Source organism: Dysidea avara, chromosome 6, assembly GCF_963678975.1.
Source record: "Dysidea avara chromosome 6, odDysAvar1.4, whole genome shotgun sequence".
NCBI lineage: Eukaryota > Metazoa > Porifera > Demospongiae > Dictyoceratida > Dysideidae > Dysidea > Dysidea avara.
Genome location: NC_089277.1, coordinates 31,468,255 through 31,483,635, shown reverse-complemented (window position 1 = coordinate 31,483,635; position 15,381 = coordinate 31,468,255). Strand labels below are relative to the sequence as shown.

The window sequence follows — 15,381 nt, the reverse complement described above, 5'->3', positions numbered from 1 at the left end:
ACCATCGTGGTTTCAAAACCAGCAGCTCTATAGTAGAAGGATTCATTGTACATATGTTGTACCTGAAAGATTTTAATTGACAATACTTTATAAAAATTGCCACCAGTTTCAATCTCGTAGTACCTATTTTTCAAAAAATATTCTGGGGGCATGTCCCCAGACCCTGAACTATGCTTTGCATGTTGAGTGTGCTTTGCACAATGTTGCAATCCCTGCAACCATGAACAAGCCTTCATTTCATACAAGTGTCGGTTCAAATAATTTTGAGCCCCCCTTCCCAAATTTTCTACCTTCCTCTGCCTCTACATACTGTATTAGCCTCTTGATATACTCCTTCCTGTTGTATTCTCTGTACACATACAGTGGTGCTTTAAATATAAGATAATGTTTTCAAGTAAGGACAAATGTCAAATAGTGACCTCTGAAAATGTCACTCATACTACAATTGATACCATACAATGTAATCATTTGAGGTGGAAAACTTTTTGTGGTTGATACATGTTATGAAGGTTCACAGTAAAAACATTCATGGTTGTAAGCAAAATCACAAAATACACAACAGTTTCCCCCACAGTCTGGATGTGTTGTGTGTTAATACTTTTCTATTTGGATACCTTAGTCATGTGTATTCAATATGTTATGTTATTTTATCATCTCCCATTATGTGTGGGGTAGTCATCCACTTGTTATAGGGATAAAAATTACACCTCTAACTCACCCCACCATGTTGTGTATTGTGTCCAGTAGTGTAGCTGTATAGTACATGACATGTTATTTGTTACATTATATGTACACTATAGTATACCATTGTGGGATTATGTGTTGCTGCTAATAATGGCAGACTCAGTGATGTACAACAACACCTACAGAATGGTGTGGATGTGAATGGGAAGTTGGTGGTGAGTTGATACAATGTGTAGTGTGTTGACTTGTATACAAAGTGTTCCCATAAATGTTACCATATATGGTCATGTTTAGTGCAAATTAATTGGCTATATCATTTAAATGGTTAGTATTTTATATTTAGTGTAGTATTCACAAATTAACTATAATGTGCCATTCAACATGATATCCAGGTAGTATGTTGATGAGTTAATATTGTATAAGTAATGTTGTACCCCCTCTTGGTTGTACAAATAGTGTAATACAGTAACAACAGTGACATTGTTGACAGTTGTCACTGTATACTGGTGTTGTGTGTATTTGAAATAATGATTTCTCAATTAAGGTTTGGAATTTTGAAGAAAGAATTAGCTAATTGTCACAAACTACATAACTTTTTTTTTCAAATTCCCAAGTACCATGTTACTATTTACATGTACTATTTAAACCAGGTGTACACCTTGTTAGTGACCACAGGCTGGTTGTTGGTAATACAATTGTGTACACATTACATCACATTGATGAGTACCTATAGTATGTACAAGTTGAGCTGGATTCTGAAATATAGCTAAAAATTAAAAGTGGATTTTTTTCTCAAGAGAGTAAACATTTCAGTCAACTATATGATTAATGGTGACAGCCAAGGTGTCAATAACAGACACATGCAAATTGGCTCCATTACAAGTTCGGAAAAGGGCTGTAAGCATTTTATGGCTTCCCTATAGGAAATGTATCATGGCTAAAATTCTGATTGGCTGTAATATCATGTCAGAAATTTAAACAATAGATTTTGAAATATTTTTAGCGGGTCAAGTAGCACTACAAATGAGCCAAATTTATTTCAAGATCATGTGCAATTGCATCCATGAGTTACTAAATGTTTTTGAGGATTCAGCTCAACACGTACATACTTATAATACTATTAATGTACTTGACTGTTAGTACCAACATGGATAAAACATTTTATGTATGCTTCAGTGAACATGTGAAAAATGTTGGCTGTATTGACACTGAAAAGTCTCTGTAACATTTCTATAACTCTCTATAATGGTATTGTACTGAAAGTATAACAGCATTCACTGCAAATGACATTGTTGGCTTCATAAACCATCAGAAAGAACATTAGGGAATGTCATGAATGTGTGTTTATGAATTAGCAATATCCTTGAGATGTTTATTGAGGTGAAGCTGAGAGAGCCCCACACTAGTCAAAAGATGGTAACGTCAATCCATTCACGTACAATAACAATATTACACAAACAACTTATGAAGCTTATAATACAGTTCATTGTAGGCTGGCAAACTCTTTGTACATTGTCCTATGCAACTAGTGCTCACCCTCAACCAAACAAGTATTAGCTGCCATACAGAGTGACTGTCATATGTTTGCAATAAGTCTAATGTGACATTGTCAGCTGTCAAGCTTGTTAACACTTGTCTTGTTTGTGTAATGAATAATGACCATGTGAAAGTTATATGGATTTGTACAAAGTCTTATATGTGACCAGATTTTACAAAATCGGTCCAGATCGCACATCAGGCAAAATCAAACTAACACCACCAGTGGATAGCCACACTATCATACTGCTAGTTTTGACACTCAGTACTACTCAAACGACTCAAGGCTGATTTTAACAGACGTGTTTTCTGGGTGGTGTAGAGATCTCGAATGGCGGTGTCTGGCCTTGTGAAGGGTCTAGCTTGACAAGAATCAGTGGTTAGCTGGTAGATGGACTAGAAATGTTGGCCAGACATTTTTTCTGTTGATTTTGCTATATATCAGCCACTAAAGAGCCAGCACAGCCCTGTAATTTCGTGTTTGGAGTCTGGACTCCAATCGAGGTCTTCCTCCACTTTGAAGTCTATCCCTTACCCACTCTACCACCCTCCACCCCCCACTCCTTCGTCAGCACTCATGATACTGCTTAATTTGATTGTCCAACTGCTCAGATTTTCTAGCTTATTTGGTGAGAAACTCTACAAGCAGCTGCAAGTATTTATTTATTTATTTATTTTATTTGTTTAACCATAAGGGTAAGGTAATTACAAAAGGTAAATGCCTATAGGAGGAACACCTACAAAAACACAAGATACAAAAACAGAGAACAACAAACATTACAAGGACATTAGTACAATGCAGAACAAATAACTAAATACTGTAGCAAGAGAAAAAAATAGTGTTACAAAAATTTATACAACTCTCGTCTAAAGTGAGAAGAGAGAGAATATCATGTGGGACAGAATTCCATAAAAGATACCATTACCAAAAAAGAAAACCTATAAGAGTTTATTGATGACTGCTTACACTGTAACGAAAGGGAGTGAGATCTTGTACAAGAATTGGTAAATGAAAAGGAGCTTGAAAAAGGTAAGGAAATGTGGCAGTGATAAACATCATAAATGGTAACTATTGTAAGATACTTCCAACGAGTAGAAAGAGATGGCCAGTGAAGCTCATGACAACATTCACTAGATGACTTTGACCATGTGTGACTATGACAGTTGTACCTGTTGCCACACACCCAACGAGCCCCACAATTTTGGATTTTCAGAAATGTTTTTCTGAGTGTGAGGATTCCACACGGTACTTGCATAATCTAAAACTGGTAGGACAAGTGCTCTGAATGCATTCCTCTTGGCTGAAGAATTACATGTGTACATGTTATGATGCAACAAATTTTAAAGTTTGAGAAGCCCTTTCAATGAATCATGGGAGACATGTTTATTCCAAGTACTGGAAGTGGTCTGAAAGGTAATAGACTGATGTATCTTTGTTTAAATTTCATAGGCATGCTTGCTATCCTTGGCAAGTTATACTGACTTGAATTCTTTAAAACCGGACCATTTATCTCAAAACTTCTAATGTGCGATTTGGATTGTTTTCCAAAATCCAATCACATAACATTGTGGCAAGAGTTAATAATAAGAGAGGTCAGCAAATTCACAATAACAATGATTTACAAGCCTATCATATAACGTATTGTATAATAGGACCACAAAGGAGTAGGCATGGCCTACAACATTACCCAAAAACCAGCCTCAATTTTCCTTGACGCCGATAAGGTAGCCAAAACTAAGCCAAACAAGCCTTCAGATTGACCAGAAATGCTTTCAACAAGTTGCTAAGAAATTTAAAATAGTAATTATTTAACAGGAGTAACTGACAGACCAAGTAGTTGACTGATTCCTTCAGAAAAGCGTAACTTGACAATGGCTAAGGATACAGACTTGATTTTTTTCACAGTTTGACATTGCTTCGGCATGAGAGGTGCCTTTTGGCATACCGCAGTATGTACAATGTATTCTTCATGGACTTACCAGTGCCCTCCTTTGTGTCCCATTCATCTTAGTGACAGCATTGAGTGTTAATTTGGTGGTAGCTAGCACGTGATGGATTCCCTTTGTAATAGAAATCGTCTGTATTTTCTATAGCGGCTATTTTAATTACGGAGGTGCTTTTCAAACAGTTCTTGATTTGTACTGCTGTGTAACGGGTTGAAAATACATAGCTGACAATGAAGCATAATGGATACTTCACTTTTCAGGTGATAATTGATATAACTGGGGTGCAGGGCGCTATTTCTTTCTTTCGGTATGCATGGATTGCAGAGGTGCTTTTCTTGATTTGAAATGCTATGTGACAGGTTGATCATAGGAGTAGGGACCATATCACATCGGTAAAAAGTACTGAAACAAGCTGGAGCAGTGCACGATATTAAATCACAGTAAAACAATAAGAAGTGTTATGCATTTCCATTATGGTATCTTGAGCACATTTGGGAAAAACACTCCTTTTTGTTTTGCTATGATTTAATGTCGTAGACTACTCCAACTTGTTTCAGTACTTTTTATCGATGTGCTATGGTCCCTACTCTAGTTGAAAATTCCAAATTATTTTGTGTACTTGTACTGATGAAGACATCCATACTTCTATGTGTGTATACATGTAGTGAACATTTCTTTGTTTATGGCAAAAATCTACTTCATGATTGGTTATAAATAAGTGAATGAACTTACAATAAAGTAGTTTGGTCTCCTTTTTGTGAAAAACCTGTGAAAATAAGTAGTGTTTATTCCCACTAAGAAGAAATGAGCCACCAAGGAGTTACAGATTTACAAAACCTGATTATAAGTGAAGTACAGTGTACAGGGTGTTAATAATAACATTGGTTTCCTGTATTTATTAACCGTCACATGGCTGACTTTGTATGTATTTTCTCTCCTATCATGACACTTGTTCATAAAACTATAAAATTGTGGTATAGTAAGGGTGTAGGTATGGTAAGGGTGTAGGTATGGTAAGGTTGTACATAAATCAGTCAGAGATTTGCAACTAGCCAAAATCTTTTCTCGGAGGCTAGGATACTTTGGTAGGCAGCATCATCTAAACATTTTTTTTAGTAGATGATTTGGGTGTGGCCCATTACAGTCACTTTACAAGCCCTGCATAATTGCTACCCAATGCTATCACAAGGATACTACAGTCCGTTAAGCGTGTCAAATATAATTTTGTATAATCTAAATAAATGCTCTCTCTCATTTAAGGAAAGCATTGATATGGAAAAACAATGCCTTTGTAGCTGGTATGAAGGATAAGATGACTAATTGAAGATAAAAGGAATGGGGAAACACAGAAGGCAGATATTTGTTAAAAGGCACATCCACCTCTGATGAGTTTATTGCTGTAATGGTGCTAATTGGTGGTAGTGCTACAAATATGAGTCAAGTTATGTTGAAGACCTAATTATTGAGCACATGTTTGTCTCCTATATTATTAAAATGTGACTAGATTTTACAAAACCGATCCAAATCTCACATCAGGTAAAATCAAACTAACACCACCAGTAAATAGCCACACTATTGTACTGCTAGTTTTGACCCTCAGTACTACTCAAACTATTTGCATGAGACTGGTTTTAACAGACGACTTTTCTGGGTGGTATAGAGATCTCGAATGGCAGTATCTGGCCTTGTGAAGGGTCTGGCTTGGCAAGAATCAGTGGTATACTGGTAAATGGCCTGATAATGTTGGCCAGACGTTTTTTCTGTTGATTTTGCTACATATCAGCCATTAAGGAGCCAGCGCAGCCCTGTAATCTCATGTCTTGACTCTAATCATGTTCTGCCTCCATTTTGAAGTCTATCTCTAGCCCTCCCTGCCATCTCCTCCCTCCACTCCTTTGTGAGCACTCGTAATACTACTTCAGTTGTCCAACTGCTCAGATTTTCTATCTTATTTGGCAGGAAACTCTGCAAGCAGCTACAAGTACTGGAAGTGTTCTGAAAGGTAATAGATTGATGTACCTTTTATGAAAATTTCATAAGTGTGCTTGCTATCCTTGGCAAGTTATGCTGACTTGAATTCTTTAAAACTATTTATCTCGAATTTCTAATGTGCGATTTGAATCGTTTTTCCAAAATCCAGTCACAAATGTGGTCTTACTAATAAGGTAAGATTTTTAAAAGATTTTTTATGTATGTAAATATCTCATTAACAAATTAATAAAATTTTGTATTGTACAGTGTGTTAGCAGTACCACTTACAGGAACACAACTAGTATGCATATTATTACCAAATATTGTAAACCCAAACCCACAATTAAATGTGATTTGTCACACTATATAATTTGAGTGGGTAAATGTGTTGAGGTTAATTAGGTATGGCACTATTATGTGCTGTTAAGAATGTTTCAGTGTTTTATGATTCTTCACAAAACAACTGTATCTTTACTTGTTTTCTCTGTTAGTGTCCATATTGCCAAGTATGAGAGCTTGTTCTATTAAGGTGTTTCATATTCATCTCATTTTGATTGTTCTATTAGAGTACTTCAAAGTTACAACAACTAACTTCATGACTATTCTAATAGAGTATGATCTTAAAATGTACAAATCTACAAAAAGTGTGTCTATATGATGCTAGTACTATACTTAATGCTTTTACCAGTGTATGTATCACATTATGTTGAGATTGTTGTATTTGGTATTAAACCTGTTAGTACAGATCACATGATATCTGTACAGTGTGTATGTAGTATTACTATCAGTGTGATACATTGTAGACTACATACAAAAAAGATGAAATCAGAAACTAGAAACAACTTTACGAGCCCTCTATTATCTCTGGTACCACACCTCCAGCTTAATCCACTGCATAACTGAGTAGTGAGATTGAGATACTCTAATACAGCAGTCACAACAACAGTGTATTTTATAGCTATGATCTAACAAATATAGTTAACAATTTAGTACAACAAAATTTAATATAATTATTGATTTAATAATGAAGTAGGGTTCCAGTTATTAAAGTAGTAGTGTAACAAGAGAATGATAACTATGAGGGAAAATCCCTACTTGGTATTGTAGCCCCACATTGCTACAACACCATGTAGAGGTTTTCACTCATAGCTACCGACATCTCTTGTTTCAATACTGTTTATCACTGAAACCCTACTTCATTTTTAATTTAAGAATTTTTTTGTTATACTAGTTTATAAACTTTTTTCATAGACGGATCTAGGAGATACTGCTAAAGGGATGAGAGGGGCAAAAGATAGAACAGTGTTTATTCCATTATGAGAATAATGGAACTCTAGTGCACAAGTTACCATAGAGTCGGGTTGTTAAGCTCATGCGCTTATAATTTCGTAGTGAACTTTTATAAAAATAATACTATCTTGTAAGGCCCCTATTCGGTGATTATTAGTTTCTCATCCAGCCTTTCTAATTATTATGATGCGGGCGGGAGGGTATTACCATTATGCCATTATTTTATAATAATTATTAACACACTGATGTACAGACCTTGTCCAAATTGTCTTTCTTTCTTACTACAAACATTTCCTTCACCAGTTGATTCTAATTTTTGTGATCGCCAACTGTTTTTCGACAGTCAACTGAAAGCCTGCTTTGATGAAGTCGATAGAGCACGATTGCAACTGGCACTGCAGCAATTTGCTAAGGAAAACAACAGTTCTCCTGGTGATATATAGCGCATTGTAGCGTTCATCAACAAAAATTGTAACAGTTTGGTATCACGTGTTCATTCGCTATTTGAAACAGAGTTCAATGTACCAAAGTCAAGTGTAACTAATGTGCTGCGGCTTGGAAAGCCAGGTGGTAGTAAAGTAAGATTACTTTTAGTAACACTAAGTGATGAGCACCACAAGCGCTTAGTTATGAAACAGGCTTCTAAACTCCGAGCAACTGAAAGATGGAATAACATCTATGTAACACCAGATTTAACAATTAAGGAGCGGGAAACCAATAAGGCACTTAGAGAAGAACTAAAACGACACAAGGACAATGGCGAAAAGAACCTAATAATCAAGAGGGGAAGAATAGTAACAAAGAATGGTGCTTCCCAGTCTTCCAATTGACTAGATAGCAACAGTAATAATATAGCTAATCATAACTTAGAAATTCTTGATTTATGCCTCCAAGTAATTTCCACTAATGATCATAACCACTCATGTATTAAAATTACAAAGTCTAATAAGTGCAGATCTCTTAACATACTATCACCCAATCATTTAACGAAGTGATCCTTCCTAATAACTGGCTCCAAGCTAATATTGTACCTGTTTATAAGAAAGGGGATTGATCCATGCCAGTAAATTATAGACCCATCTCACTGACATCTGTATGCTGTAAGGTGATGGAACACATAATTTTCAATTCTATAATGTCACACCTAGAGAAGAATAACATACTTAACTCTTTCCAACATGGATTCAGATCAGGACACTCATGCACCACCCAGCTGCTTACCATTATTGAAGAATTAGCTATAGATAGCCACGAACAAATTGATGTACTTTTCTTAGATTTTGCTAAGACTTTCGACACTGTACCCCACCAACGCCTGCTTAAGAAATTGCAATATTATGGAATTAACGACAGGATACATTGCTGGATTTCTGAATAGCTGACAAAACAAACACAAAGAGTACTGGTGAATGGTAACGAATCTGATTTTGTTTCAGTTATTTCTGGTGTCCCGCAAGGTACTGTATTAGGGCCTCTTATGTTCTTACTATATATAAACGATTAGTAATGAAGATGACGTGGTTCTGTTGCAGAAAGATATTGATGAAATTTCTAGATTGGCACAGAGGTGGCAGATGGAGTTTAATATCAACAAATGTGTCTTACTGAGATTTATGAGACGTCATCTACCTCTCATAAAATAACTATACTTTAAACAACCAGACCATCAAATCCAGCAGCACATATAATTATTTAGGGATACTTCTAGACAATTCACTCTCATGGGCACCTCACATTAATAACATTACAAACAAAGCCACCAGGATGCTGAATTTTATAAAAAGAAATCTAAGTAAATGTAACGGTAAGGTTAAATCAGACGCTTACACAACACTTGTGCGACCAATTCTTGAATATGCCACTCAAGTCTGGGATCCACATCAACAGAACTTCAGTAATTTACAAACTTGAAATGGTTCAGGGGAGAGCAGCGAGGTGGGTGCAGTCAGATTACAGTTTTAAGAGTAGTGTAACAACAATGTTAGATAATCTTAATTGGACCACACTGGAACAGAGACGTGAAGCATCTAGATTATCTTTATTTCACAGAATTACTCACCAGCAGGAGCCAGCATTACAAATACCCAATTACTTTCTGCCACAATCCACCAGCACAAGACAATACCACCCACTCAGACTCATACTGCCAGCAGCCAACACCAACAAATACCAAATGAATTATTTTTACAGAACTATTAAAGAATGGAACAATCTACCCTCCTTATGCTATGACAAAGACTTTGTAATAAATGCACACACTCTAGCTAGTTATCTGTAAATATCCCCAAACCATTTTTATATCTCTTTTTTTTATTGGATGTAATCAGCATTTTGCTGCCTTCCAATTATCATAATCATAAGCATTGGAAAGTGCATAGCAGCAGTACTGAATGACGCGATCGATCGATTGCAAATGGGCGTGTCCGCTACACTACAATCGTGCATAGGTAAACACCGAGTAATGGCTAAAAGTACGCTTTCCGTGCATTATCTATCACTTTATAAGGTGTTTTAAGGCTGCAAATATGGTAGCAAGCTGAACTGCGATGGTTTTTAAAGTGGGCGTGGCACATGAAGATCGATCGCGAAGAGACGAACATTGATCACGCAAGAGGATTAAGCAGCTGCAATAAAGAAGACGACGTATATTTGTAATTCTTTCGTAGACTATGAGTGCATTACGAAGCTTCGAAGGATACTTTTATAATTCGAAGTTCACTTAACCTTCGAACCCACGAAACATTCGAAGCTTCGTCCCAGCCCTATTAGGCCACTCCAATTGGTAATTATGTTTCTGGTCCACCGCCCGCATCCTTTTTTGGAGAATGTGAAATTTCAGAAATACATGGGTAAAATTCCCGCATCAGCTTTTTGAAAAACCTGGATTTCAGAAACAAATATTGGGCAGCAACAAGTATGCTAAATCTACCTATCTAAGTATCATAATTTGCATTTTATCAGTGAAAACCTGCAAGAAATGGGCAGAGTGCATGGTACGGATCGATATACTCTAATAGAACAGTCAGTAAATCACAAAATACTCTAATTGAGCAGTCACTTCATTGTTGCTTTGTTGCTGAATTCCGCCCACCCGCACCTAAAACTGATTTTCAAAGGACCAGAAACATAATTACCAATTGGAGTGGCCTTATAGAGTATTATAATATCGAATTTTAAAGATTGTTTCAACCTTACTGTGATGTTAGACTAGTATAGAGTATGTTTGACATGTTGTGATTGTACTACGTAATTGTTATCATTTTTTCTAGTATGGATGGACTGCACTACATAATGCCAGTGTTTGTGGACACCTGGAGGTGGTCAACACTCTACTAAGTAGTGGAGCTAACATACTAGCTACTACTAATGTAAGTAGTACAGTTACTACCAGTATTATTATGTACTTCTCACATGATTACTACTTCATATTTTGTTGCTAACTGTCACTACATTACCAGAGGACACTACATTTTTATCATCCAAGTTGGATAGATTGAAAATTGAACTTGAAAAGCTGAAAAATGAGTAAATCTTGTAGAATAGGTACTAGTGCTCGCCTCTGGTTATCTGAGATGTCTATGAGACTAACATAATTATGGTTTGGTCTCAATTAATGAGATCTTGACCAAGCATGGGGCGAAGTACTTTGGTACTTGTACTTAAGTGTACTTAAGCACACCTTTTAGAGTACTTGTACTTATACTTAAATACTTTTTGTACAAATGTAATGTACTTGTATTTATACTTAAGTTCCAAGCAATGTACTTAAAGTACTTAATGTACTTAGAAGTACTTATAAGTACTTGAAGTACTTTGAAGTACAATGAAGTACATTTACATGTATAAAAACCATGCAAGTGAATAAGTTGTATATTGGCTCAAAGATAATAATTATGTTCCTGGATATGGGATTTTAACATGGTCAGCTTTTGCTTGAAGTTACCTGCCACTTGTTGAGTTTGCTTTGAAACAGTATTTAAAAGGTTTTCCATCCAGCCTTCCCCCATCATTTCTCTGATGATCTTGGAAATAGTGGGACTGCTGTTGGACTGTCAGTTAATTTTATTAAGAAGCAGACAGCTATGGCAGCTATGTCAGCTAAGAAGAAGGTTCCAGCTGTGCTCAAGCACTATGAAGTACCTAAAGTCTTGCCAGCAGAGAATTTTAAGGCTAAGTGCAAGTATTGCACCAAGGAAATCACTGGATCTGTTAGGACTACTACAAATTGGTGGAAGCATATGGTAAGAACACTGTTTATTGTACTTGTCCATTTTAAAATCTTTTAATAGAGACGAGTACACGCAACTCTCTTGAAAGAACAACAGGATGAAGATGAATCACAGTCAAATTCACAGCAAACATTGACACATTTACTGCAGCCCCAAAGAAAATACAGCTCACAACACCCAAAGCAGATTTTAGTAACTGATGCAGTAGTCGATTTCGTTGCAGATGACCTCATTCCTCTGTCTGTAGTAGAGAGCAAGCGATTCAAATCACTGTTAAGGATCTTAGATTCTCAGTACCAGGTGCCAAGCCGTAAACAATTGTCCACAGTTTTGTTGAAGAAGAAATATGATAAGTTAAAAAGTAGTGTACTAGACAAGCTGAAGAAGACTGATACCATCAACCTAACAATTGATCTCTGGTCAAATCGACAAATGCGATCTTATTTGGGCATTACTGGGCACTATATTTCAGATGACTGGAACCTTGAGTCAGTTATGCTTGCATGCAATCAAGTCAGTGGAAGACATATTGGTGATAACATTATGATGTGGTATGATGAAATCATTTCTGATTTTGGTGTGAGGGAAAAAGTGAAGCACATAATCACCGACAGTGCATCCAATGTAAAGAAGGCGTTTTTGACTCTTCCAGGTTATGAAGATGTTGAAGATCATACAGCCAGTGATGATAGTGAGGCTGAAGGCGAGTCAGAGTTTGAGAGGTGTGATAATGTTTCCCTTGATGAGAGCCAAGTCTTATTTGAACATCATGCCTGTTTTGCACATGTGTTGCAGCTAGTGGTAAAAGATGGTATGGCAAAGGCAGGTCAGATCAACACAGTCATCAAAAGGTGCTCTAGTTTGGTATCATTTGTGTGCAGGTCAACAGTAGCAGCTGATGTCCTTAAGGATGAAACTAGGCTACAAGCTGATAATACAACTAGATGGAATTCTCAGCTTAAAATGATACGATCAGTGCTTGCTGTTTCAGATTCGGTGTTGTCACAACTTGAAAATGCTCCCAAGTTAACTACTCATGAAAAAAACCTGCTTCAAGATATAGTGGAAATTCTAACTCCTTTTGAAGAGGCAACAGAATTTGTTCAGGTTGGTTGTGTTCCATCTGCAGGTTATGTTTTACCCTGTATTCGAGGATTATATCATCACATTGAAAACATGGTGTCCAAATACCACTCTGGATTAGTTCGTGGACTTAAACAATCATTACATAGGTGTATGCCATATTACGAGGAAAATGAAACATACATTGTAGCTTGTATCCTAGACCCCCGTTTCAAGCTTAGGTGGTGTTCTGATGATGCTGAAAGAGATAGATCTTTGGATTTGCTTAAAGCAGTGTTAGAAAGATTATCTCCTGCTGTGTCAACTGTAGCTGTCCTGCAAGCTGATGAAAATTCTGAGCCGCCACCTAAGAAGAAGAGGAAATCACTTTTCAACTTCATGTATGATAACTCTCATTCCCCATCAATAGAAAGTCAACAGCTAAGTACAGTCACTAAGCAGGTGGATGAATACATTGAAACTGACACGCTACCAATGACCCAAAATCCAACAAAGTATTGGCAAGACAACCAAAAGAAATATCCTGTACTGTCAAGGTTAGCAAAAGATGTTCTAGGGGTACCATCTTCCTCAGCACCTGTTGAGAGACTTTTTAGTGTTGCAGGAAAGGTATTTACTCCAGAAAGATGTCGCCTTACTGATGGTAGATTTTCACAGCTTATGTTTATTAGGTGCAACCAGAACTACATAATGGCATGATAACGCAATTGTAACACTAAGCATGGACTTTGTAAATGTGTACTTGTACTTATACTTAAATACATTCAAAAGTACTTGTACTTCAACAAGTGTCAAAGTACTTGTACTTTACTTAAGTACTTTTATATGTACTTCGCCCCATGCCTGATCTTGACTTGATGTTCACTGTGTAGTTCTTTTAGGGCCAAATTCTGTATGATGAAAAGATGTTATTAACTAAGTGAGCTAGCTAGCGAATACCTTATCATGGCAAATGATATTGTTGGCTTCATAAGCCACCAGGAAGAACATTGGTTGAAATAGAGAATGGCATTAATTTGTGTTTACAAATTGTAACAATTGTGCTTGAGATATTATGGTGAGCCTGAGCTAGCCCTACACCGGTCAGAAGATTGTATGGTTGATTCATCTATAGGGACAAGAACAATATTACTCAGACAACTTACAAAGCTTATAGTAGAGCTGTTCATTATAGGCTGGCAAAGCCTTTGTACATTGCCCTATGTATGGTACCGTCAAGCGCATCATCATCTTTCAAGAGTTCAAGTGATCAAAAAAACTTGCTAATTAAAGGGTACGACACCTGTTTTACTCACAAGAATGAATGAATGATCTACAGCTAACCATCAAAACTCCTTGGATGGCTGCACATTATATTTATCTTAAATGCAATACTGAGTGTGTAAAAATAGTTAGATCAATTTATCAGATGTGATAAGAAAAAGTACAGAAAACAAAACATGTGAAAAATAATAGTTGTGTTGGACCTGTTTAAACCATCGTAGTGTCATGAAGGAATGTTACAATTCGTGAATACACCATTTACGTACTGTAGTTTTTTATGACATCAGCATTCTGAAAATTTGAATTGCATGTGTTTGTGATTTTCTATATATGATATATCCAGGGGCATAGTCAGAATTTTCTGGAAGAAGGTTTGGATTTGAAGTGGAATATATTTGGTGGAAGGTCTGGGTGCTTCCCATACACCATGTTTAAATAGAAATGATGCATACACTAAATGTGCCCTTAGGCAGTAACATTAAAAGCTGTTGTTTGTGCATCCAACTACTTCACACTGCTGTTTATGCAGCTTATAGAAACTGTAAAGCTTATATACATTTGTACGTAATCTTTAGTTCCAGACAACATATTGACAGCCAACTTCCTAGCACGTAGGAGGTCTCCACACTTGAGTACTTTAGTTTACAAAACTTTCTTCCAAATTATTATTATTCTTGACCGGTCCTCCTATTGATGGTCAGTACTTGGCTATATGTATATTGTAGACATCATGTGCCCACAACATGTGACAAATAAACTAAACATTCATCAGATAAATATTCATCAACTCAAGCATCAACTATTCACAGTGTGTGCTAACCCAACACATGTATAACACAACCACTCAAGGATATCGCAGCTGCTTCCTTGTAATAAACCTCAACCTATACAGTCCTTCACCATTTCCACCATGCATCATGTGCACAATTAATCACATGATGCAATACTGGTTATTCGATTGCTGTAATGCGTGTGACTCTCAGTAGTATAAATTGCTTCACATTACTTCACATTGTGAGGTGCATTGGGAGTTTGTGCTCATGGTGCACACTAAGGAAAGTATATTATACAAACTGACCAGGGAATTAGTAATTCTCTGCATGCCCATCATTATGTTTCAGTCTTATAGCTCATGGTTACATATTAAACCATAGCCAGGGTCAATTACTTGAATGTGCTACTCAGGAAAAGAAACTACAGTAGAACCTGTATTAACGGTCACCTGAATTAAGCAGTCAGCCATGGTTACAAGGTCTCAAATATTTAGCCATACACAAATGTATGCATGTGTGTTAAGTCTAACATGTGTAATGGCCAGCAACAACTAGTACCAGTGTTGAAACTGGGTCACTACTGCTGACCCGGATGACCCACTGAC

The 15,381-nt window shown here is 36.6% G+C and overlaps 1 protein-coding gene across 1 annotated transcript; it reads left to right on the top strand.

The window, feature by feature from the left end:
* Window positions 1-9,283: 9,283 nt before the first annotated feature.
* LOC136258357 (E3 SUMO-protein ligase ZBED1-like) lies at window positions 9,284-13,458 on the top strand. The gene is made up of 4 exons (XM_066051675.1): window positions 9,284-9,670; window positions 10,698-10,796; window positions 11,412-11,669; window positions 11,718-13,458. The coding sequence occupies exons 1-4, from the start codon at window positions 9,284-9,286 to the stop codon at window positions 13,437-13,439; spliced, it is 2,466 nt and encodes an 821-aa protein (XP_065907747.1). The 3' UTR covers window positions 13,440-13,458.
* Window positions 13,459-15,381: the final 1,923 nt, after the last annotated feature.